Raw genomic sequence first — 25,746 nt, forward strand, 5'->3', positions numbered from 1 at the left:
TGCTCATTTCGCTTTGAACCAATTCTGTACTGGCATTCAGTCATTCACTATCAGTCTTTAAGCATTAGCAACCGTGCTCTTCCTTATAAGTTCTACTGTATGTATAACCTTGGGGTGGGGGGTGAGGTGGTGAAGGTGGTCATTCGCATTTTGGGGGCGAGCTCGGAGGGGTGGTTGGGTTCGTAGGAGTGCTGCACGATCAGGGCGCAGGGAATGTCACAGCATGCCGGGGGCTGGTAACGGGTGGAGGCGGGGGCCGTGGCGTTGGAAGTGTTGGAGGTCAGGTTCTGGGTCTGAGCGCCCAGGGCCATGGAGTGCTCGTTGGGGTTGTGAGGGCACGGATCGGCAGCTTGCCTGGCAGATGGGCCATCTGCCTGCTGTCGGAGTGTAGTGGCATGCGTAGAGCGGGTGGGGGGGGGGGGGGGTGTCGTGGAGTAGAAGGGTTTTGTATAAATGTGCCAAAAGTGTTTGTTTGCATGCAAGTCAGGCGAGGAGATAAAAAGACAAAATCAAAAGTCAGACAACAAGCAGCAGAGCGACGGGCAAAGACAAAGAGGGTATGAGTGACAGATGAGATCAGGCAGATGGCGGGATGATAAGGTGGCAAAGAGAAGTCAATAGGAGGAAAAACAGACAGGTGGAGGGGTGAGCGAGAAGAGAGACACGGCAGTCAGTCAGCGCACGCAGCGAAGCAGCTCGACCTGTGTCGTGTCCTCAGAGAGACATTCACACAGTCGTTATATACCTGGAAAGGGGAGATGTATAAATGGCATTTTGTATTGCTCTCTGTCTCTCTCCCCTCGCCCGCTACATCCCTCAACACAGAGTACTTATCTAAAAAAACAACAAAAAAAAACAAGGCAATATGAGAGCTTTGAGCCACATTGACACAGATCATTCCAAAGAGTTAGGATGAGCAGACAAGCAATTCCCAGCTCAAAATCGAATACTTATAGAGGTCAAATGTAGCAAAGAAGCGTACAAAACAAGATGACCTGTTCTGCTCATGCTAAATCTACACGGATCGTATGAAATATCAGACATGGTCATAACCGTTGATGTTAAAATTATGGAGGAGATCTGACAATGACATTTGACAGTTTAGCATTCAGAAGTTTAGCTTTCGAAATATTTATTTGCTCCAGTGACAGAACTCCTTCATAAAAATCTCTCAAACATTTAAAAGGCCAAAAATATAAAACAATTGCTGCCTTGTTATGAATGAAATGGGTCATATATATATAAAATCATGCCATTTAAGTTGGGGATAACTCGGTGTTTCTAAATATAATACTAATTGCACTGTTTATCTAAAGCAAAATAAATAAATAAAATAAAATAAAGAAACTGTGATATTCACAATTAATATGTGTTACTAAAGTGACCAAATAAAACAGTTCAGCCATAGATGATTTTGTCATTATATTAGGGATGGGCATAATATTATTATTATTTTTTTTATTCTATGAAGGTGTGGAATGGATTGTTGACCAATCTCATCTTGAAGCAACTGAGTCCAACATCACCACGACTCATGTGAGTCAACCAGTTAAGGCGCTGTTGTTAATGCCCTTTCAGCAAATTGACTGTCTCAAGAAGTCCAAGGTGACCTCAGCTATATAAAGATTAGCTACATCAATGCTGCAGTGACTCTTTTGGGCAGCCAATACGATACTGCCACTGAAACAGGACTTCAGAATGATCCAATTCCATAAAAATCTTAACAAAATAGATGATTTAATTGCTGAATTTGGCCATCCCTATTTCATAAAGATGTTATCAACGGCAGGTTGTAAGTAAGTGTAGAATGATACTACACATTTTGCCAGATGTGCACTGGCTCAAACATCATCAATATGATAAAAAAAAAAAGGTAGAATTATTATCTGAAGAGTAGCAAAATTATTCAGTAGAATCCATAGCCGAGCTGATGTTTTGGATAGCATCGCTAAAAACAGGCCAGCGAGAGCATAACGACGACATCATCTGAAAATCATGTTTGTCTGAAAATGAAATCGAGTCGACAATCTGTTTGGAGGTGTTTTGTATTGTGTGCATGAGCGTATAAGCCATACGGCTAATAAACGTTAACATCAAGATGCCGGTCCGTAGATGACAATGTTGGCCATTCCACACAAAACCATAAAACACAGACACAGGTAAAAACACAACATTGCAGCGGACAGTATGCATGTCAAGGTACAGCATATGCAGGCATGTTTTAGAGAGAATGCAGAAGAAATACAGACACACAACCACAGATTAGTAGAAGTTTGATAGGTGCAGAGCATGTGCGCGCCATGTATTGGGATGGGTTTTGTTTGGGTGTAAAGGGTTTGAGTATAATAATACTGTATGTGTTATTGACTGTACAGCCAACCTGGATGGAACACGTAAGGGTCAGACTCTGCAGGGGATTCATGAATGTTTATGGCAAACTTGGCACAGGTTTGAGCATTCATTTGATCAACACAAGCCGAAATGATTGACGAGGTGAGGCAGCCATGGTGTGTGGGGGTGTGTGTGTGTGTGTGTGTGTGTGTGTGTGTGTGTGTGTGTGTGTGTGTGTGCGTTTGTGTGCATGTGCGGACGTTTTCAATTCCAGGCAACTGCTGTTACTTTTATTGGGACATATCTGAAGTGACTAACACAGAAGGCTACAATAAAAAACAAAAAAACAAACAAAAAAAACACTAATACTTGGGTGTTTATTTAGCCGGCACCGCTTTCTCAACTTTTTTCAAAAACAAAATGCTAGCCTAGTACTGTACAGTGGACTTTTGGAACTCGAATGGTTTGGTAGTTAAACTACCAATATGTTTAACATCAAAATTGAAAATAAAATGTGATACATAAGAGCAAGATTTTGGTAGCTTCAGTAGCTTAGCTGGCTAAGGTTGCTAGCACTACAACTAAATAGCGCTACAAACTAGCACCTCGTTACAAACATAACTTTACAGTTTAGGTTAACTTGGGATTTCACACTCTGAACAACCCTGATCTCTAAGGGTAATTTAGAAATTAAAGTATATTTAACCTAAACAATTTCAAATACCTCTCATAACATTTAAACTAAGCCACACTGTGTGTTACTCTGCATAGTAAAGTCACCGCAGTGGCACTCTCAGGCCAAGAGCGCACTCTCTGTGCCAATATACTTTACTAATCCAGCCTTTCCCAGCCCACGCGTAAAAAACGGGGCCGACCAGACATTTCTGTTTTATGTGAAGCTTGAGAAAAACACACGCATGGCGGGCTCAAGTGGCACACACGTTTAGCGAGATTGCGGGAGGCCAACGAGTTCTTCACTTAAACTGAGCGTGTCGCAATTTAACTTTAAAGGGATGGGTGACATTAAACAAACGAGAACGACTCCACTGGCCAAATTTTATGCGAGTGTTGCCAAAGAGATAAAATGCAATGGGTGATTTATCTATCAAGCTGCCTTCAAGTTGAATTATATGTGTTCGAACTACAGTGAGACCGGAAGTAATCACATTTGAATCCTGGTACGCATGCATGATGATGTCTGAAATAACTGATCTGTTTCATTTTCAAGTTGTCGTGGCAAGTCATCAAAAGCAGTCGATGGATCAATGCACCAGCCGGTTAGAAGATAAATGTCAGGGGTCAACTATCAAAAACAATCATGGCTGACTGGGTTAGTTGCATCAATGCCTTGGCAACACTTATTTAAATACTTAAATTTCAGCTTTCTTTGATAGACCGCTGCATGGTCCTTTCAAATGCACGCAAATCAATTCCTCAAATATATCGATAATAATGATTTTACTTTAAAACCTTGACAGAGATCCCAATCAAAGACTCTGTCATTACCACAAATCTCCGCTGTCCATCCTGTTCATGTTGCGACTCTCTCCTGTGCTCAGTCGGGGGCTGATTCTTCATTCAAACTGACGGGCAGGGGGTGTGAGTTTTGTGCATTATGGGGGCGAACGCCACAGCGCCTAACATCATTTGAGTTCAGATGAAGGTTGGGTGTCTTTGTGGATGCTCAGTGGCTGACATGACTACTGGTCTGAATGACAGATTAAAGCTGGTAACTGAGCAGGGAACTTCAAGGGGGTGGTCAGGGTGTGTTTACTGGGGCGTGCCATAGACAAAATTGATCAGAGACAGGGCAACACTGGTCGATTGATGCATTATTTATAGTCTTGGAAGCACATTTCCGATTCCAACAGAGAGCTTATGTTGGAATTGTTTGTTAGTGAACAAAGCCACACAAAAAGTATTTAAGTTATCTCTACTAAACAAGAGGTGGAACAAGGGCCAAGGAAAAAACTAATTTGGTGAAGACACCCCCCCAAAACAGAAACATTCTCTGTCAAGATCTTCGTTTTGTCATTTTCCTAATGTTCGTTTTGGGGTTCTTTGATTCTTATTTTGGACTTTTGTTAATTCTATAAGACCACTTCAAACATAACAAGATTAGGCTAAATTTACTTTAGTTATCAATAAAAAAAATAAAAAAAGCTACAAAGAAAATAATAGCAATATTGTTTCTTGTGTCTGTGGCATTTTCAAGACTTTGAAATAGCAGTTTACCGTACATTTTTAAAGGGACATTCAGTGATCCCTAGCGCCATCTACTGGTCAAAAAATAGCATTAGAAGCATGCAGGATTCGCACACTACGGTGGCTCAGAGAGACCACATTTCGCAAGCCTACCACCAATTCTTATTTTGCGTGAACAAACGAGCATGTCAGCGAGCGACGGCGACTTGGCAGCCATTGTGAAGCCCGGTGAGTGTCGCCGAAAGACCAAACGAGTCGGAATTAGCCGGAGCAGCTAACAAGAGTGGCTAGCGGGAGCCGGAGCCATAGGCTAGCGTGGCTAACAAGAGTAAAAGCTTGCGAGAGGAACGCAGAAAGTGACAAGCAATATGGGCCCGAATCACGGGAGTTAGTGACGACCAACTGCAGACCCCAGCTGTGGAAGGTAAGCTACGGTCGACTCATTGGGTCCGACAGTCGATGCATTACCACCCGGGCTAACAACATTCGCCAATTTTTTCTTTGGGCATCCATAGCAGAAGATGGCGCCGAAACATGGCAGCTGTAGTAATGTGAGACTAGAGCCACGATTTTAAAATAAAAAAATACGTTGATGCGATATACAACATATTTTTTTGCATACTATTGACATAAATAGTCAGTTTTTTAAATGAATGAATTATTAGTTCACCACTAGATGGCGCTAGAATCCACTGAATGTACCTTTAAGGATAATTACAGCCTTGATTAGGGATCCATGGTAAAGGTGTGAATCATACATCCATGGCTTTATTTTCTAGAGTATTTTATAACTATTGTGAGACATAGTGCTATTTTGACATTTACTGTACGTTCTTAGGCAATGTTTAGCAGAGGAAGGCATTTTACAAAATGTTGCTGGTCTGTCATACGTTAGCGCCCTTGGCGCCATTCCGTCATTGTCAGTCAGTCTTTCAAGCAAGAACCAAACTCGTCATTTTATTTTAACCACGTTTTCCGTCATCACTTTGTCACTCCTGTTTTAGGACCGACAGATAGACGTGGGCATTCCGTCAGTATGTCGGTCAACAAAATGGGTGTCCATCAGTGACGGACTGAGAAGTCCGTCGGTACTTGACCCGGTTTGTGACGATTACACGCCCACCTCTGGTGTTCAGTACTCTGGTCTCATTCACTTAGTGTTTACACGCTATTATAAAACATTGTAAAAAAGTTGTCCAATAAAAAAAATATTTGCATAAGGTCACACAAAAATTTCAAATACCTTCAAAGATCAGGTGATGCTCATACTTGACGAACAAAAGAACCAGATGCGAATATATGTGAACACAGCATCTAATAATAAGGCGTAATTAGAAAGTTGTACTCTCTAACCTTGTATTACAATTTATGATATATTTTATAGAGAGTCACGCTGTGCTAACAATTTGTCTTGATTTTTGTATTTAGTGCCTGGTCCCTTCTTCCAAATGGAACATAATGTACGTGTCTCACTCACGCTAGATGTCTAAGTAATGAGCAGGGACCATGTGAGGTAATTATTTAATTTGTGTAACTTGATTTACCGAAGCAATAAGACAGTGCATAATGAAATTATGGCAGTCATAATATAGGGGGAACTAAATTGCCGTCAGGCGGCTGTCAAACATGTAGCCTGGTTCTCGCTGAAGCTTTTTGTAAGTGCTTCTCGCCAAAGGAGCTGACATTGAGGCGGGTGGGGCGGGTGGGGCTGCATGTGTCCTTCAGCTCCTACTTGTGCATGCAGAGGTGTTCAGAGTTTTCTATAGAGGAATCAACATAGAGAGCAAGTAGAACTTGACAATCAAATAGGCCGAAGGACGAGTAAGAGCTAATAGTCAATAAAACATCCAGGTGCACCATTCTAGCAAAATGTCCATCTTTAGTCGAATTCAAGATTGCATAAGCATTGCATTAATTACTGCTTAAGGTGCTAAAGAAGGTGATCTGGGGTCCCCAAAGCAATTACAGAAATGCTAATGAGCAACTCTTATATCTACACTAGTACCTTAAACCTCAATTTATCTTCATATAGATATTTTCTTAACCTGATGGCAACGTGTTATCTGCTTGTGCTACTTCAAGCAAGTTTCTGATGTTAGTAACACATTTTTAATTGCCTCCCAGATAACTGTACAAATGATTTCACCTATAATTGCATTTGCTTAAGTTCATCTGTGGCATGTTCTGGATTATCACATTTGCAGTTGTGATTAAAGTCATCCACTTAAGCATTAGCCCCCCTTGTACTTGGAGTGCAGAGAGATAGGATTAGCTAGATAAGGTTAAGAGATTGGATGTGACAAATGCTAATGGTTGGTAAAAGTGACCCACGGTTGTGTGATTTTAATCTATTAATGGAAAAGCGAGTAAATCTGTTGCCATTAGGCTTTTTTTTGTTTACGCGCTCTCGTCTCTGGTGCAGCAAAGAAAGCATCCGCATTACAAGGACTGCAGGGTTTCTATCATGAAAATGCTCCCAGAAAACACTTTGATTGCCTCAATTGATATGCCTGCTGGGGTGATCAAGCACAAAGGGGCTGATTGGAAATTTCACAGTGCGCTGCCGCTAATTTACAAGGTGCCACTGTTTTTGAGGAGAGCGGTGCCAGAGGTGTAAATATCCATGTTTAATGTTGCGAGTCACCGTTTTGGACTCTTCTGTGGTCAGGGAAAATTGCAGCTTTCCGGAAAAAAAAGAGCCCTGGGCTGTTTGTTGGAGCTTTGAACAATATCACCATCCTCTGTTCTCGGCGGAATTCAACTAAGTGGTCGATTACTACCGCTGACGATAGTGAATGCTCTCGCCACATTTTGAAGCAGGGAACAGTACTCAATTAAGGATGAATAAAGCTGTTATAAAACAACTGAGGTTAATATTGTGGAAATTGCTGCGGTAAAAGATTTCCTAAAAACCCGAACTGACACAATATTATTAGTAGAAATGTTTTCTTTAAACACCCATTTTGATGGACATACTCCTGTGTGCATGCAAAAGATGATCAAACAACTTTGATCAAGTTGAGCTGAGAAGGTCCAGACACAATTAAATTGTGAAGGATGGAATATATGAAGAAAGTTTTATGTAATGATCCACATTGGTGGTCATTCACAGTGGCTGTTTATTTCGGGCAATATTTTGAATTAGAATAAGCAAATGGTAAATGGAGTGCTGCTGCCATGCAAGGCGCTGCCTTGCTCCACTGGGAGCAAATTGGGGTTCAGTATCTTGCTCAAGGGCACTTCGACATGGTCAGTGTTGAGGATCGAACCCACAAACTTCAGGTTGGGAGATGACCACTCTACCACTGAGCCATCATACTTAAGTGGGCAGTGAAAGTTCCAAAGACAAATGGTTTTGAAGGGACAGTGTGTACTATTTAGCGCCATCTAGTGGTGAACTAATATTCATTTATAAAAAAACCCACTGTTAAGTTCAATAGTAAGCCAAAAAATATGTTCTACCACATCAAGGTGCATTTTTTAAATATATATAATCGTAGGTATAGTAATCGCTAATTATATTACATAGATCGCACCGTGCTTTACATGAGGCTGACATCATCTTTCTAAGATACCTGAAGGAGAAGAACTTAGCGAACGTAGTTAGCCTCTGGTGTTGCTTGCAGCTAGTGTCAGACCCAATGGGTCAAACTCCGCTTGCCCGCCACAGCTGGGGCCTGCAGGTGGTCGTCGCTGAGTCCCGCGATTCCGGCCACCACCGCTTGTGTTCCTCTGCTTTGCTCTCGTTAGCTTTTGCTAGCTTCTTCTGCTAGCTTCTTCTGCTAGCTTCACTTGTTAGCCGCTCCAGCTAGGTCTTGCTAGCAACTCTTTCTCACTGCTTCCACTGCTCCAGCTCGCTCACTCACTCCAAATAATAATTGGGAGTAATTGGTGGTAGCTTTGCAAAGTGTGGTTTCTCTGAGGCACCGTAGTGTGCGTGGTTCCAAATTGTTGCATTCTATTTGTTCCTCACTAAATGGCACTAAATAAAACACACTTTCCCTTTAACATTCAACCAGACATTTCTGGTAAAACAAAATTTTAGGTTCCATCATCATGAATGAAGAATGATGAATGATGTGACACCTACAAATCATTATTTACAACAATATTCATAAAATATCAGGATTTCAGTAATACTTAATTATACAGTTTTAAAATTTGGCAATTTAAACACTGTTTGGTTTGGCAACAATTTGTGCCTGGAACAAATTCCATGCAAAAATCACTTCACACATTAATCATTTACAATGTGAAAATTGTTTTGTAAATTAGACAGGAAAGGCGACATAGGATATCAACAGTCAATGAATGGACTTTGGAAGTTCCACTGTATGCATGTATGATGGCAAAAATAAACAGTAGTGTTTTCTTCACAAGCACATTCAGACCGCATGTGATAAGAGAACGTCTTATTTATCATTTACTGGCTGAGACCACATTGTTGCTAACTTGTCAGACTAATGGCATGTCAGAATACTTTAACCTAATTAAACTACTTGAATATACCCTAATGGTGGGTGAAAGCAGAAAAAGCAATATGATATTGTGGCTTGTGAGCGCAGGAGTATGCACAAAGATCAATTCCACTTACGGCAGATTGATGCAGTATCTTCCAGATTCTTTTTGACAGAAGTGCCGTGTAACAAATGTAATCCTCTTAAGAAGAACAATGCAGGTTGAGTGCAAAAAGTGTGTCGTGAGAGTAAGAAGATGAATGTGTCCATTTTGTGCAATGTTCTGGATGGTTTCAGGGCTTTATCCCCAATAACTATTTATTCCACTATCTTTAGGTTTGACATGTCATTTATTCATACCATTGCTTTCTATTCTTACTCCTAGTCCTTATTCTTAAATCGATTTTCTACTGTCGACAACGCCTGAAATCTTTTTTCTCCGTACCGCCCATCCCATCACCCGACCATTTGCTTACCTCCTTGGAGGGGACCCTGGATCCCTTCCGCCGTGACCACCAGCTTTCCACCATGGCTATGAGACAGGAGAGCACCACACCGGCCGCCAGGACGCAGAAGACGCCGGCAAAGCTGTGGATGTCCAGGGCGGTGCTTTGCCGTGATTGCAGCGAGCTGTAGAGTTCACAGGGGCTGTCCTTGGGCCACCACTTGAGTTTGAGTATATCCATGTCGCCGTTCTGCTGAAGCTCCAAGATTCTAGGGGTATCGGTAAAGCACACAGAAAGGTAAATTCTGTCAACAAAGAATTTTGAACTCTGTGTCAGGTGTCGGAATTTGAGTTTCATCGGTTTGCTCTATGAATGCAGATTGCTACATTAGCTTCCCGGGTTTATATTTAGCTGGCTTTAATTTGGTATCAAAAGGTAGAGAGATTTATATTGTTGTGTTTTAATGTTTTACATTACTTTAATGGTTTTGTACTTTTGAGTTAATGTTAAAAAATAAGATGCGTGAGGTGCATCAGCGTCTGGATGTTTATTATCCACCATCGTTAAAATGGAATGTTTACGATGGAGTGTTTATAGACTTAGGGCCTGATTTACTAAGATCCCAGCTGAACACGACCTTAGTGTCGAGCAGTGTGTGGAGGCTGCCAACTCATTTTCACGAGTGGCCAATCTAAAATAAGAGAAATAAGATCAAGCTAACCAATACAGTATACAGAATATATATTGTGTTTTACAGTAACACTTAACTGTATTTATAATTTTGTATGAACCTCTGCCTATAAAGCAACGCATAAAGAGTCTCTGTTGCTGAAATGCACGAGTGCAGTCAATGAATGAAGCGATCAATGTCAATAGACTCTTATATATCCACACTCCAGTATTATTATAACATAGCTACAGTGACTTAGCAAATCACTTCTTCCTTGACATTCATGGCATGCTTTTTTATAGTTCAATAAAATTAAGGCAATACAGTATATGAGGAGACTCAAAATGTTGTTTCCCAATAAGAACACCAGAGGTCGTCGTCTTTCAGTGTCGCTAAATGTGCAATGGGAGTCGCTAACTGAAATTGGTTTGTGATTATTTAGTTCACTTGCGTTCAGTTGGCTAGTCCAGCTGGTATAGCCCCACAAATGCAAGTGATGGAAATGGAAGTGTTAGTAGACGAGGCTAACAGATATTATTTGGGGCAAACCAGGTACAGCATAAAAAACAACGTTTTGTTTGATTTAACTCGGCCCAAGTGTGTGGAAATTGGATCCCCTGCAAAATTGTGTTTAAAACTTGGGAAAGCACAACCAAAAAACTTTTCTCACAGAGGTCCTCCTCAAATGCAATCGTGTGCCCACAAATTCAGAGTTGAAAAGAGTATTGTCATAGGTGATATGACATGACTCCTTCTTGTGATTGGCCCCGAGGCAGCCCTTATCAGTGTTTCTCAACCCTGGTCCTCGGGGCCCACTATCCAGCCTGTTTTCCATGTCTCCCGATTCCAACGCAGGTCAGGATCGTTATCAGGCGTCTCCAGAGCTTGCTGATGAGCTGGCATTGGAATCAGCTGCATTGGGAACAGACATGGAAAACAGGCAGGATAGTGGGGCCCCGAGGACCAGGGTTGAGGAACACTGCCTTGGATCATCCGGAAACTCCAAAATTGCATTTTTGTTTCGACATTACCTTACGCTAATCTTTGGTTTTGGGAATTTCAGATGTGTTTATATAAGCGAAAAAGTTGTTTGCAAACTTGTTTGCACCTGCTTTTTAGACAGAGTATTTAAAGACAGAAAATAAGCTAGCACAATTTTTATCCCAGGTTTGGTAAACCACATTGTGCATGCAAAATTAATCTATTTGCTCAAACTCCTCACACAATGCGCAAGATGAACAGCACGGAAATGTTGGCGTTAGGCAGACGTATCACTGTTTACTAACTGGTTATTTGATCAGCTTCATTGTCTATTTGTGTGATCAATCACATTTATTTTTTGGTCGTGCAAAGTTTCCGTAAATCAGGCTAAACGAGCTAAAGGCAAAAACAGTTAAAGGTTTAATGATAGTGAGAGCTTGGACTCTTATAAATATAATTATTTTAAATATTATTATCATTCCAAAACTAACAGATCTCAATTGGAAATTCAGTTTTTAAAGACAACCGAATCAAATGTTGATAAGCATCACACAATAGAATAAAGCCTTATTATCATATGACGAGGAATTAACTAAAAACAAACCTAATCAAAGAAGAATACAACAAAGTGAGAACATGCTTACAGTATATCTTTAGTGACTAACTGTTATAACTTCTTGTGCAGTTTTCATTATTACAAAATCTAAAGCAAAAACGAAGGGTAAAAAAAACCCTTTACTGACAACAACACAGATGTTTCTCTAATTGCTGTAGAGCCTCTGTTCCATCTGAGGGCAGTGTTGTTCCGTTCAATTCCTTCCCTGAGCCCGCAACATCATATTGGGCTGTCAAACTCATTGTGGCTAACATTAATATGTCTTGCAGCACAGCAAGAGTACACAGCCACAATGTCATTATGCAGCCTCGCCTGAGTCCGGCGATTGATGGCTTCAGAGAGAATACAGCTCAGAGGTTGATGGGGTCCCTCTGTTAGCCTTCAGCTTATGATTTTAGTGGGTCGTTCTTGCTGGGGTGCAAGGGGATGCGCGCACACACACACACAACACACACACATGCATGCATTCTAAATCTGTTTGTTCTCGGCTGGGTGTTTAAAAGAAGGTGAAGTAGAGCAAGGAGAGACAAAAAGGCAAATTGGTAATGCAAAGGCAGCGCTCAGGCTCATCATACTAGCACAAAACATGCGTTGCAGGCAACATAATCCCCTTTGATAGCCGCAGATAAAGCCAAACGAGGGTTAGAAGGACAGTCCCAAAGTTAACAACCCACACATATATGTACAATGCGACAGATGTTGCAGATTATGCGAGGAATTTCCTCGAGGAGCAAGAACCCTTGTGCAATTCCGGTGACAGCCTGCTGACAACAATCACAGTGCACGTCCCTCGTCTTTACAAGGAACACACAAGATGGCCATGCATCAAACGATGCAAATGAGCCACACAGATGGTTTACATAATTAATTTCCCACCACAATAGTTAGAGAAACAAGGCCCGTTTCAATGTCAATCTGCTAAAAAAAAAAGTCTTATCATTCACAGCCATGTCGCTGTATTGTACTTCCTGGGCCCATGTGAGTAAGAAGTTATTTAAAATGCATGCAGCGACTGGAAATGATGAGGATAACTCCTTTGACCCAACTACCGGCCTTAAGCTTATTGAACAATGTTCCAATGTGATTTGACCTCAACGACCTTATGTTAGATCTCAGTTAAATGAATAGAGATCTTCCACTTTGTTATAGGGCAATCCTTGGAAGTTTTGCCAAGGTCAGCGAAAAATAATAAAGAACCTCATTTCAACTTGTTTGGACAAGTCAACGGTGATGTCACCTGGGCATTTTAAGGCGACAATAAAAAAAAAAAGGCCCTCTTTTCCCATCTCTATAAATGTCAAAACAGTCGCTAAAGGAAAAGACAGATGTCTTTCCATAGGAAATATATCCAGGCCATTCCCCAAACTTCTTCACTCATAGTTTGGGTTTGAAATCTTTTTGTGATACCAGTCAGAACTTTTCCGACACATGTCCTATGCTAATGAGAACAAAATGATTTGCGGCATCACAATACAAATAAACACACCATTGACAAATGAGAATAACTCTATTGAGCTCATTCAAACTGATTTGCTAGCTCCATTCATAGCCACAACAGTAGCACAACAAATGTAAATAGTCTCACATACAAATGCGGAGTAAAAGACAGAATTCATCGGGGGGAGCTTCAGTTCATGACGGAATTTTGTTCCGATGGCAATGACATACTACAAAAGTGTACACAAGTCAGAACAGGCCACAGTCTATCACTAACCAATGCTAAAACTGTCGTAAATGCACAATTCCAGTACCTATTTGTACAAATAGCACTACTAGGTCATAAATATAAAACAATTATATAAAATACGTTAGGTAGGCTTGCCGCAGTAACATACAGTACGTAACAATGTGAACATATTCTTACGCCGCTCTCATCGTTTGTTCACAACTGAGGAACCCTTGCAATTTCCTACTCGTGGCTAATTGATGATCAATAAACCAACTCATACTATTTAACTCTGACAATTGACACATTTACCAGCAGTCAAGTTTGGTAAACTTTGAAAAAAGCAAACTGAGAATACTAGATTGATCAAATGTCTTCATACAAAGAACTAGGACTGGATTTAACATCAATAAGCAAGGCATAATGGTATATTGCTGCTAGCTAGTCATTTGCGATCCATTTGAAGATAAAAGCATATAGTTAATAAATGCCAATGTTGGTTTCTCAAGCAATCATAGAAAAGGGTACAATAAAAACAACAAAGAATTACTAAAAAGGCTTCCTGACAATCAAATTCAGGGGGAAAAAAAGGCCCTACGGTCTGTTCATTAAAAGCTGATAGTAGACGAAAGATGACATTTGACTAAGCTGCGGTAACTCAGATGGGCTAAGAGTACATTTGCAATTCAGGGTGGAGTGCCGTAGCTCTTCCTTTTATTAGGATGTCGTCTGCTGCATGGAGCTCATCATCTATCATTTGACACTAATTGTCCTGTAAGATTTATGCCAAAAGCTGTTTCTCCAAATGTGCATGTGATTCAAAATGACGATGTGCTACTTTTAGGTCTGACACAGTGTTTAACAGTTTGGGTTAATAGTTTAAAAAATATATTTAAATGATGATTAACTGTTGACCAAAGGGGTGGGGGAATGAATCGCATGGCGAGATGTAGCTTTTCCCTCGGGAGAAGGACAAAGATTTATGACCAGTTTGACTTCCCTGTTAGATCCCCAGTGTCCACATGCATGGAGTTGCGTTCCTACAACAGTAATCCAAATTTGCATTGTGCGCCGTTCCTAACCACAAAACCTCATATGTCACGAATGTTGGAAACTGTAGACCGTGTACCTCTCCTGCATTGAATTTAAAGAGAATGAGAGGAGCCACTTCCATTGACCGGAAAGCAAGTCGGCTGTATTCATTCTCACAACTGTGCAAAAATAAGTTTCTAACTGTGGGCGTCTATAAACATACTAAAAGAAAAAAAACACTGTGCTGTTGTAACAATCCGCAGTATGATACAGCGCTACATGGTGGCGCCTCCTTGTTTTTGTTATGCTTATGCAGCACTTTTTCGTTTGGCCGTTTGATTGTGTTTAATGCTGTGAACTTGTATGTATTTTTTTTATCAATTAATAAATTAATCCTGTAGACTTCCAGTCCCTTTTTTTTCCTCTCCAATTTTTTTTTTGCTGTCCAGCAGAGCCATCCATGGTGAATCGGATAGGGCCCACAGTTTTTTTTAAAAACTTTTTTACTTAGTTATAAATTAAATACTTGGCCCACTGTGTGGTATATTACTACCATATACAAGCAGGAAGTATACGCTCACGTCTGTCTTGCAGTGCAAGCCACAGGATGAATGACGTGCCGCCTTGCTTCGAAACGCGTGACTTTCCCTTAAGTGTCTCACAACAACAAGTGAGGAAGTGGACAAGTCTGCCGCTTGTCTGCCACGTCAGCTCCGAGGGGCCTGCGGGAGCTTGTTAGCTTGTGAGCTAGCAAGACATGGATAGCTACGTAAAAACTCGAGGGGATATATTCCAGTTACCGGAGTCTTTAAGATGAGATATTTTTTTTATGTTTAAACATGTAAGGATGTATGTAGTCATGAAAAACTTGTGACATTTGAAATGTGAACAAATTAATGCATTTGAGAGTGTATGGTTTAGTTTGTTTTTACATGATTTTGAAGCCTCGTTTTAGATGGCTTAAAAAAAAAAATCATTCATACTTGGCATATGAAATTTACAAGATATTTTAATATTTACTAGATAGGGACTTGAAGTATCCATTCAACTAAAATGCAGTTATTATAAATACGTGTCCCCATTTGGACATAGACATACAGTAATTTATTCTTAAACATTTTAAAACAATAAAAGAAGCTGTGGAAGGAGTAGTCATGTTGAAGAAAAAAAAAAACGTGATCAACATTTCTGATGCTAAAGCGTCTAATAAAGAGTTCTTGTGTAGTGAAATACTTTTACTATTTTTTAAATGAAATGTCAAGTGCACTTTTGACATTGGTCATTGATATGCACTTTTGATGACACCTGAAGTAATAGTTAAAACGGCCATTGTTTTTGTCGATAAGAAAAATAATGAATACATAAAAGGAATGACAATCATTTTGAAACTCACAATAGCGGTCACCGTTGTTCTTCATTTATCTTGAGCCTGTGGCTGACAGGCGGGATAAAAGGCCACTGTGCAGCAGTCTGACAAAAACATGGCTCGAGTCAAAGGTTTCCCGTGGTACACCATCTGTCTCCATCACTAATTTGGCTGGTGTTGTCCCATTGAAATATGCCTTAGCTCCAAAACGCACAATACATTTTGTGGTGCCACAGATGACTGTAGAAATATGAATTTCCAAAATCTAAATGATTCAGAAAAAATGCCAAAGTGAGAAAGTATTTGAATTGTGTGTCCTTGTGAGAAATCTCCCAAGTATGATGGAACTGGAATATGTGTGTGACTACATTTCTGTATCCTCTACATTGTCTGTCTTCAAAGGGTTAGTAGTTTAGTCACATGTGACTCACAAACACACGTCACGTCACACATATGACGCTGCACATTTGCCTCAATTTCTCTGAGAAGGGACATGAAAAAGCTATACTACTTATATATGGTGACAGAGATAACCTAAGACACAAATATCCTATAGTTTGTAAGGACTCAATTATTGCCTAATCTTGAAGCCCGGAATAACAACAGAATTGTTGTGAGAATGTCACATGCATGATGGGTGAATGTCCCTGATTAATGGGCAGCTTTTGGGGCAAAATGGAGGAAAATAATAATGAAATAGCACCGCAGCAGCCGAAAAAGATGCCGGCCCACCGGGTATCTGCCCTGCATGTCAGATAGCCAGTCCAGTCCTAGCCATTAGGAATGCTAAAACTATACTTTAGATAAGCTATGAACAAATAACATGATCAGTTAATGCTCTGATCATTATTTCACTTTTGGTGCAACAGTTTTAGCCTTGAACACATTCATCCACTTTACATGAGTTCTTATGGTAAAATGTGTTTTAAAATGACAATAACTTGGAAGTCAATCAGCGTGTACAGGTTTCTCAGCAACTCAAGTTTTTTCTTATATTTGGTTTAGCCGCTTCTGCTGTGGATCTTCGTACCCTCAGCAGCTACATTCAGCCTTGCTCAGAAATAATGACTTAAATTACTTGGAATTGTGACTATTGTGTGTCTTCTTTTTCTTCAGGGGCCCCACAGCGTGACACCCTTTTCCATCATCCCCATCTCATCTCGTACGCTAACTGCCCTCATGTCTTCCCTCACCACATCCATCAACCTTTACTCAGGACTTCCTCGAGCTCTATTGCCTGCACTCTACACCCGAACGTTCAACAATGATCAAATAGATAAAGTACACTATACTAATAAAAAACAACTACAAACTTAACTTTTTTTTTTCAAGTTAGTGTAATTTTGTACTCATAATTTTTTTTTTAATTGAACTATACCAGTTTTTGGGTATGGATAATTTAAAAACATAAATTAGCTGTAAGTTAATAAAATGTAGTTATATGATTAAAATGTATTTCTATTGTTTCAAAAAGGGTAATATTTACAAATAAAACCTAATGTTTTGCTTTATGTTTTGTGTATGTTTCATCATTTATTTTACTTGTGAATTTGTAATTTAATTTTAGCCTTATTTTACTCTGCAGCTGACATTGTAAATGATCATCTGTTCTCAGTTTCCTTACCTGGTTTAAATAAGTTAATAATAATTTATGTTAGATTAGAAAAATATGCTCATAGCAGCCGGTATGGTGGCCAACTAGTTAGCACTTTTGCCTCCCAGTGCAGAAGTTGTGAGATCGAATCCGGCTCTCCGGCCTTCCTAGGTGGCGGTTGAATGTTCTGCACGTTTCTGCGTGGGTTTTCTCCGGGTACTCCAGTTTCCTCCCATATTCCGAAAAATATGCATGGTAAGTTAATTGAACAACCTGAATTGTCTTTAGGTTGTTTCCCTGTGTGTACCCTGTGATTGGCTGGCAACCAGTTTAGGGTGTACCCCGCCTACTTCCTGGAGACAGATGGGATAGGCTCCAGCATTTTCGTGACACTCGTGAGGTCACAGTATGGTTTGGACTTCTGTTAAATTAATCCAGTAGTTTTAAAACTAACATTTACAAGTTAGTAACTGAGAATAATTGAGTTGCTGTAACAGAAAGCTTAAAAAAATTCAGTTGGTTATATTCAAACCATTCAAGTTCTGCAAAACTTTAACTTTTGAGTTGATCAACTCGTAAAAATCACTCACTTTTATTTTATTTTTTTAAGTTCTGCTAATTTATTCGGGTTAACAGTGTGGCAGTTCCACTCACTTGCAATTGTAAGTGTACGTTTTAAATATATACATAAAAACGTTTCACACTTTGTCACCTCTGAGTGTCATGTCACACTAATTCCAGTATAAATTTCAATGCAATTTAGGTCTCAATGTCAATGTTAGCCTGATGCATTAGGGGATTAGCTTTTCTTACAATAGATTAAATGTGATTTATACCTAAGTGTCAGTCGTGTGCATTTTCATGTTTTTAATGGTCAGTAGCTACGTGAACAATATGTGAGTGCAAGCGAATGTGTCCATGAAATAGCTGTTGTGTGCGTCTATATGTGTGTGAGTCTAATACGTTATCACCTTGCTTTAAGAACGTTGACTTTGACAGGGGAGATCTATAATGACTTTAACACTCCCGCTAGATGTTAAAAGCAAATAAGGAGAAGGTTGCCCGTGTGGCGGTGGGGGCAAACGTCGGCCTGATGCGTGTGCGAGTTTGTGCGTATGTGCGCTTCAGGTCCCCAACACACCGCTCTCGCTCTCTCTGCAGTGGCGGTCTGGATGTTGCCATGGCAACTCGAGGGGCAGCAGCCTTGATGGCGGGGTGATCACGCATTATTAATTGATTCGAGCGGGTGGGCGGGCGATTTGGATTGAGAAAGGAGGTGGTAGGTTTTGAGATAGAGCAAGGAAATGATGATAAATTGTGTGCGATAGGGTGTCAATGCTTTTAGAGTGACAGCTCCAATCATCATCACGCTTTGAGATTGAGGCTATATTTAGGTTGATATGTCAGACAATTGGCCAATTTGACTTGGTGTCAGTTCAGTGTATACAAAAATGTCTCAATTAAATATTGTTAGAATCAAACACAAAAAGGAGGCTTATTTAAAAGCCTTCAAGCTCGTGCGTGTTTATAAAAAGCCATGTCTCATGTTTGAATATCATCGCTATCTCTTTGTAACAGCTACTCATATCCCTACTGGAGAGAAATGGATGTAAAAGAGATCAAGCTGTGCTGCTGTGCCGCTGCCCACGTGGAAGGAGGAGGGTCTTCGCAGTTTAACTGAATGGTGGGAACTCACTCTGCACCCTGTCATCTCAGCACCTGCAAAACCGATCTTGAAGTCATCGGTATTGATCAACTCGGCCAGACCGCCCTTCGAGACATGTAATGGCCGTTTCCTGCTGTCAGACTCCTACAACAAAGCTCACGCTTCTACTTTGACTGTTAATTTCACAGGAAAATCTTTATACGCACATCAGAATACCCAACATACTGTATATATTTTTTCAAAATAGGTATGAAATAACATTTACAAAAGACAGATCTTTTGCATTTACCATATGTGATTTGTGATTTCTTAACAATCGCCTTATGTTGAGTTGGCCCCAAAAGAATTGCTATTCTATGATGTTGGCTGATTTCCATGTTCTTCTAACTTCAAAACGTTTCTTGTGAGAAAATAATTCATTCATCAGTTCCAGTCTGAAACGGAAATTAAACCTTAATAACTATACATGCAAGCAACCATTTAAGTAATATTGTGCCATTTGTAAATGTGATGATTAAAGTGCAAAAACGTTACCGTTGGTTATGCAAAGGTTACCATTATAATGTGTTTGTAGAGCGTCAGTAAAGCTGATAAAAGATGAGAAAGAAAATATTTATAAATGGAAAGCATTTATGTTAGTTACATTTGCGCGGTAAAATAAGTATATTTATGTAAATATGTAATTAACTGTATTGTTTATGTGATACCGAGTAACCAAGACACATTCCTATCTTGCTATACAAAATCGTTTTTATTTAAAAGATGCGGAAGCATCGAATCAAACCAAATCAAATCATTCCACTTTGAAATATAATTGGATCCGTATCGAATAGTCTTTTTGTTTTAAATAAGATATATCTACAGTACTGAAAGGTTCATTTGGAATGACAACAAAAAAGCCGATGCATCATACCCTCTCAAACTGAGCCGTACCATATCAAATCGAACTGGAACAAATCGAATTATTCCACTTTCAAATCAAACCGTATTTGAATCGTTTCTCACCCTAAATAAAATTTTTTTTTTTACAACTATTTGTCTATTTGTTTTAACTCTTGAAGCCGATGATGATGGTTTGAGGTCTAAATTTTGTTTGACTTTTAAGGCCTATTTCTCCAGAAAAAGATGGGTAAACTTCAAAGTTACATGTGTGAGGAGTTGGAGATTCATATTTATTGATTTCATCATTTATTGATGACAAACCATATTTCATAAAGGCAAGAATATTTTTGTGCTTGAAACTGCAGTTTTACATTTGTATTCTGGATATCAGATATATATGGATGTATATTTTGGGGGGGTATTATTATTATTATTATTATTTTTAACAAATAATTGACCAATCTAAATTGCACAATTTTGGTAAATTTCACATTTCTGGGGGTATTAGTTTAACAAATAATGGACCAATTTGAAGTGTTCAAAATGGCTTACTATCTTTGATGATGCAACATTAATGGTTGAACAAACATGCCGGGCGGGCAAGTGACTATTTTGGAGGTACAAAGTTTTTGATGCCAGTGATATATTTTTCACCAGAGAATAAAGAAGCATATGCCTTGGTAGTCTACCTTGACTAGCAGCAGCTGCAGTCATTTAACATGCAGATGAGTTTGACGATCACGCATTAAGGTGGCACAGTTGAGAGCCTTTCAGAAGTGGTTCGACATACTTGTAACTGCTTCTGTGAAAGGCGATGAGCCTCAAAGTGTCGTCATGCTGCCGCGGTACGACGACTACTGCAAAAAAAATTCCCGCGGCAGTAACATTCCATTCTCTCGATGACTTTTCTCTTGCACGGCTCCTCGGCGGCAAACACAAATCTCGGTCGGAGACAGTGGAAGTGGGAAGTCGCCGTGAGGTGAGAGGTGGAGGAGGAGTAATTGGAGTGGCTCATAGAACATGATGGAAAATAGAGTGAAAAATTGAGAGTAGGTTCTGTTGAGATGGAGGTCTGACAACAAAATCAGGCAGTGAGGGCGGCGAGCGAGAGAAGACAAAAGGATGAAATGGACAAACAGAAGAGGCGTGTGGACTAAAAAGAGCTGAAAGGAAGAAGATACGCCGAGTAGATGGACACGTAGCGCTAAAATGGGTTTGTTTCCTCTGAGATGAACGTGTGACTGTCAGCTCCTTAAATGAGAACCATCCTGGACTGACAGCTCACTTACTGGCTTAGCAATGCTGACATCATCGGCTGTGCGCCGGGTTCCGATTTACCTCGGATCATATTTTCTATGTACCTTTTAAAATTTTACATATTCAGGAACGAGTGTTAGATTGGTTTGGCGGGTGCATCTGGAGGCAGATGGGCATGAAAGTCGTCTTTTAAGGGGAAACTGCATTTCCAGTTCAATTCTCCAGATGGGTGAACGATTGGACTTGAACCATACACCAAATTGAAGATTGGATTCGTATCTCGATTTCTATCATATGATTCGATACACACATTAAAAAAAATAAAATTATATTCATTTATTAATCTTATATACAACATACATATACAGTATCTATTACTGCTAAACTGTTTTATAGTGAGTCCTTTGCACACGTTTTACGTCTTTATTTTGTTTTATACAGATACACATCGTTTTTATTGATGCAGCTTTCCTGCAAATGAGCCAGAAACAACACTGCTGTGTTACGCTAGCTAGTTTGTTAAATTGGTAACTTTCTAATATAATAAATACATTTGCCAGAATAGACTGTGCTGTGTTTTCTTCTGTGGCGTCTTTGAAATTGCATTAACATGTTTGCTGCGTTGCATGTGATGTGGGGAAGTTTTTTTTTAAGCGCTTGGGGCAAACAGTCTGGGTTACTTACACCACTGTTACGAATGAGCTTGGAAGGTCGGCAATTTCAGGGTCGTAGTCGTGTTTCTTCACCTAATCCCGTTTGCTCTCTTCAAATAGTTGAAACATTAGTATTAGCTAAGTAGCATAGCATTATTAGCTGGAGCTACAGTTTAGACGACCATCCTTCTCAGTATTTTTTTATTTTTTATTTTTTAAATCAACTTAAAATACTACTACTACTACCATTTATATCAATTTTGGCAGCACTGTGAGCTCCAGTGGCTCTAACTGAATGTGGATCTGAGATTTGGAAGGGGCGATGTGCGGTTCTTCCATTACAAAGACGGCACAGGTTCATGACCTAGAGTAATGCGTTTTTTGGTTTTGTATTGTTCCAGGCTTAGTGGGTGGAGTTTCATAATAGCCAAGCTAGTAGATCAAGAAGGATTCTCCTTTGAAAGAGATTAACCATGAAATTATGATTATGGTCTTTACTGTTATGCGACCCGCATGAATCTGAAATAAGTCAATATCACACATCCTCAATGGGGTTGTTTAATGGACTGTGGCTAGTGGACTCTCTCCATCACGCAACAGTCCTGCTTTTCAATGTATGAGCCTTTGGAAATGGCCAGCTAACTGTCGCTTTTACGCAAAGAAATCAGGAGCATTGTTCTCAAAACCCAGCAAGAGAAAGAGAAAGAGAGAGAGAGAGTTTCGACCCTCAAGCTATAACAAACCAGCCCATGCCGAACTGTGGTCACTCACTGGTACCATGTTCTCAAATGAATTCCAATACAGGCTGAACGGAGACGAAAACGGCATTTCCCGTTGCTGCCTGATTACAGCAGTGTTTGTCAAATTTACATCGTTTCCCCAAGAGCAATTATAAACTGTTTTTCAACAAAGTACTGCAGGAAAAAAAAAACAACGAAAGCACAAACTAACACCTGGAATAGGCAGATTTGTGGGAAATATCCAAACAAGAATGTGTGAAAATAATAAACAGACAATTATCAGGTGGAAAAAGATGAGTGGCAAAATAAAACATAATGTCAGCAAAGCATAATTGATATTTTACACCAAAATCAGCATCATACAAAGGATATATTAACCATATTGACGCTACCTTTGTTGTCTATCATCTGTGTTGTGTTCATTATCTTCTGTGGTTGACAGGCCTTTATTTAATACGAAATAACAGTGATCATCTGGCACCTGTCATTGCCTGTCTGTCTCCAAAACAAAAACATATTGCGAAAATACACCTTTTCAATTATCAACATTATGTTCATAACTAAATGTTGGGCCCCAGTTGATTTAATGTATAATTTCAGGCCTGTTACAATTCACTACTTGCTTGAAAAAAAAAAAAAAGTTAAGTTCATTTTATGAATGATAATATTTTATTACCAATTTCAGAATGGCGAATAAATATTACTAAATAGATTTGTTTATACCAATAAATTGTTTCCACGCAGAGGCAAAAGCTGTGATAAACAGAACTGACAAAGAACTGAGTAATTTTGTTGATTTGTCGAGCACAGTAGCAGGTCACTGTGTACTCATCAAGGGCGGCAAGATTAATCAGCGGCATGCAACCAATTATTGAAAAGGGGCTCGTGCTCATCTTTCGTCAAGAATTTTTGTGTTTTGGGATAAAAGCTGGAAGAACAAGGCTACACATCAATGGACGTCAAGACGTTCGGCGCTGCTGGTGCATACTTGATTCAGCTTTTGATCAAGGCTTATTCCTGGTGCCTAATTCCGCACTCCCTGGTGACAATCCTTGTTGTATGTATAAAAACATGCTGACCTCTGTGTTACATCTTCACAATGTGTTCCGAATGTTTAAAACCATTATGAAGAGGGATGATTCTAGCTGACCCAGACACATTAGACAGAGCTGAGAACAATGATGATTAAATATTAATCAGCAATACTGCAGCTGGTGACGCTGATCGTTGAGTGCAAGAAACTACTACGAACACACATTGAAAGTAGAAATAGAGACCGCCTGATGCTTTTAGGGTGGATTTACATTACACAGCTGCTTGCAGCTATGGGTACCCCCGTTTCAATTTAATTCCTGTACAGCGGAACTTCAGTTCACAAACTTAATTGTTTTTGAGACTCCAATTGGGAACGCTCAGGTTTGTAATTGTAATGAATAGAAATAATCAGTTCCATCACCAGAATAAAGTTACGGCTACCTTGCTTTTATCTCCCTGTAGTTAAAAAGTAATTCAGTGCAATGGAGAAATAAGTTAAGAAACGACAGTCTGTTCATGAGTAAAAAAACTTTGCAACATCTTAGCCTTTTCAAACATAGCATTGCTAACACTATCACCAACAACTTATTTTTCATTGATCTGCACCAAAAATAAATATTTTTAAATGTTTGAGACTACATAAAAAAGTCACTACATTTATTGCCTTTTTGTCATTTAAAAAAATAGCACAGGTAGTAAATTTAGCCAAAGTAAGGAAATCACTAACACAAAAAACATTTTCATGTTCAGCTATTCATTCTTTATTTATTTATTTTTTAACAGTAATACGATTATGGTTCTTAATAACACAATCATTTTCAGTTGTTTCATTGTAGCCATATGAAGGGCTAATCTTGAGAAAATTTTGTTGGAAAACCAAATTAATGGTGGTTTCCATGTACATTTAAAGTGACATATCTAAAATGGCTGTGCGAACACTGACATACAGTAACATGACGTAACCCGCATTTGTACAGTAGTTGTCCCAATTGAGCACAAAGAGCTCATCATTGGCCAGTGACAACACGGAACTAATCAATAACACATAAGTAATAAAAAATATCAAACATTACGTACCGTTTAGTTGGCCTGGGCTGACTGTTTACTGATTGAATTAAAATAAATTACACAGTAATACACTAGTAGTACCACTAGCAAATTATTTCGAATCTATCGGCTATTCGATTTTAATCCATATCTGTAAGCAGTCATTTCTGAACATATACAACTCCATGTTTCCCCCTACCCCCAAACATATATCCCAATTGTGCTATTTGAGAGCAAAAGAAAAAAAAAAGATTGTAACTGTTCACCTTGCAGTGTAAGCCTTTTAATCCTTCTAGTATGTAAAATAGAATGGCTACTTAAACCATGTCCAGTCCGACTGTTGAAATCAAAGCACAGGACAACATGCATGGAAAAACTGATTGCATTCAACTTTAACCGTTCCGCTGCATAAGAAGGCATAAAAAGCCGAGACCACTACAGGATTAAGAACACAAAGGAAACCAGGACACAGAAAACACGAATATCCTACCGTCATCCCGCAGCGCTAGTCATGGAGTCGCCACGCTCTCGTTTCTACACGGAAGTCTTACAAGCGGGGGATGAAAGGTCTTCGGTCTCTTAAGCAAACTTAGCAAAGCTCAGTAATTCCGATAAGTGTTGGGAGGATTCCGTGCGTTAGCTAAGTTTTCAATTAGGCCTCATTAAGGCAGTGTGCGTGGGTGAAAGCGGAGCAGATCATCAAAGCTGGAACAGGATAAACAACACGTTCAAGTCAAATGTTCATTAACCGTCATTAACACATTGAGAGGGTGAGAGGAAGACCATGCCGTCATTAATTGGGAATAATAACGATTTAATGAAAGCAATAAGTGTGTGGGCTGCGTTTGAGTGATAGATTGCCAGTGACGGAGACATAAACATTACCGTATGAATGTTTTACATACAAGGTGTGCAACGGCCTGTTTACAAACACTCTGCTGGGACTCAAAAGGCGAGATTTACTCGGACAAAAGCAGTTTTATGTGCACTTCAACGGTGCATTTTATTTGATCTATATTGTAGCTACTTTACAGAATAAACTCTGATGCTTATTGGGTTTTTCTTCAAGGTCGGCAATAACAAAACTTTCACAAGTCAGTTC

At 39.6% G+C, this 25,746-nt stretch overlaps 1 protein-coding gene across 2 annotated transcripts in view; it reads right to left on the reverse strand.

Annotated features, from left to right (window-relative positions):
• The window catches only part of grid2 (glutamate receptor, ionotropic, delta 2), a 412,550-nt gene that overhangs the window by 5,938 nt on the left and 380,866 nt on the right, over positions 1–25,746 (reverse strand). Inside the window, exons 15-16 of one of the 2 annotated variants that reach the window (XM_086076175.1) lie at positions 9,470–9,707; positions 109–377 (exon numbers count right to left, since the gene is read on the reverse strand). In XM_086076175.1, coding sequence (XP_085932301.1) covers positions 109–377; positions 9,470–9,707 — 507 coding nt within the window. The remainder of the gene's footprint in view (positions 1–108; positions 378–9,469; positions 9,708–25,746) is intronic. The other variant, XM_086076174.1, reaches the window with a different exon arrangement.

The sequence above is a fragment of the Leptonotus elevatus genome, chromosome 5 (assembly GCF_054856555.1).
Source record: "Leptonotus elevatus isolate MCC_2025b chromosome 5, RoL_Lele_1.0, whole genome shotgun sequence".
Lineage (NCBI taxonomy): Eukaryota > Metazoa > Chordata > Actinopteri > Syngnathiformes > Syngnathidae > Leptonotus > Leptonotus elevatus.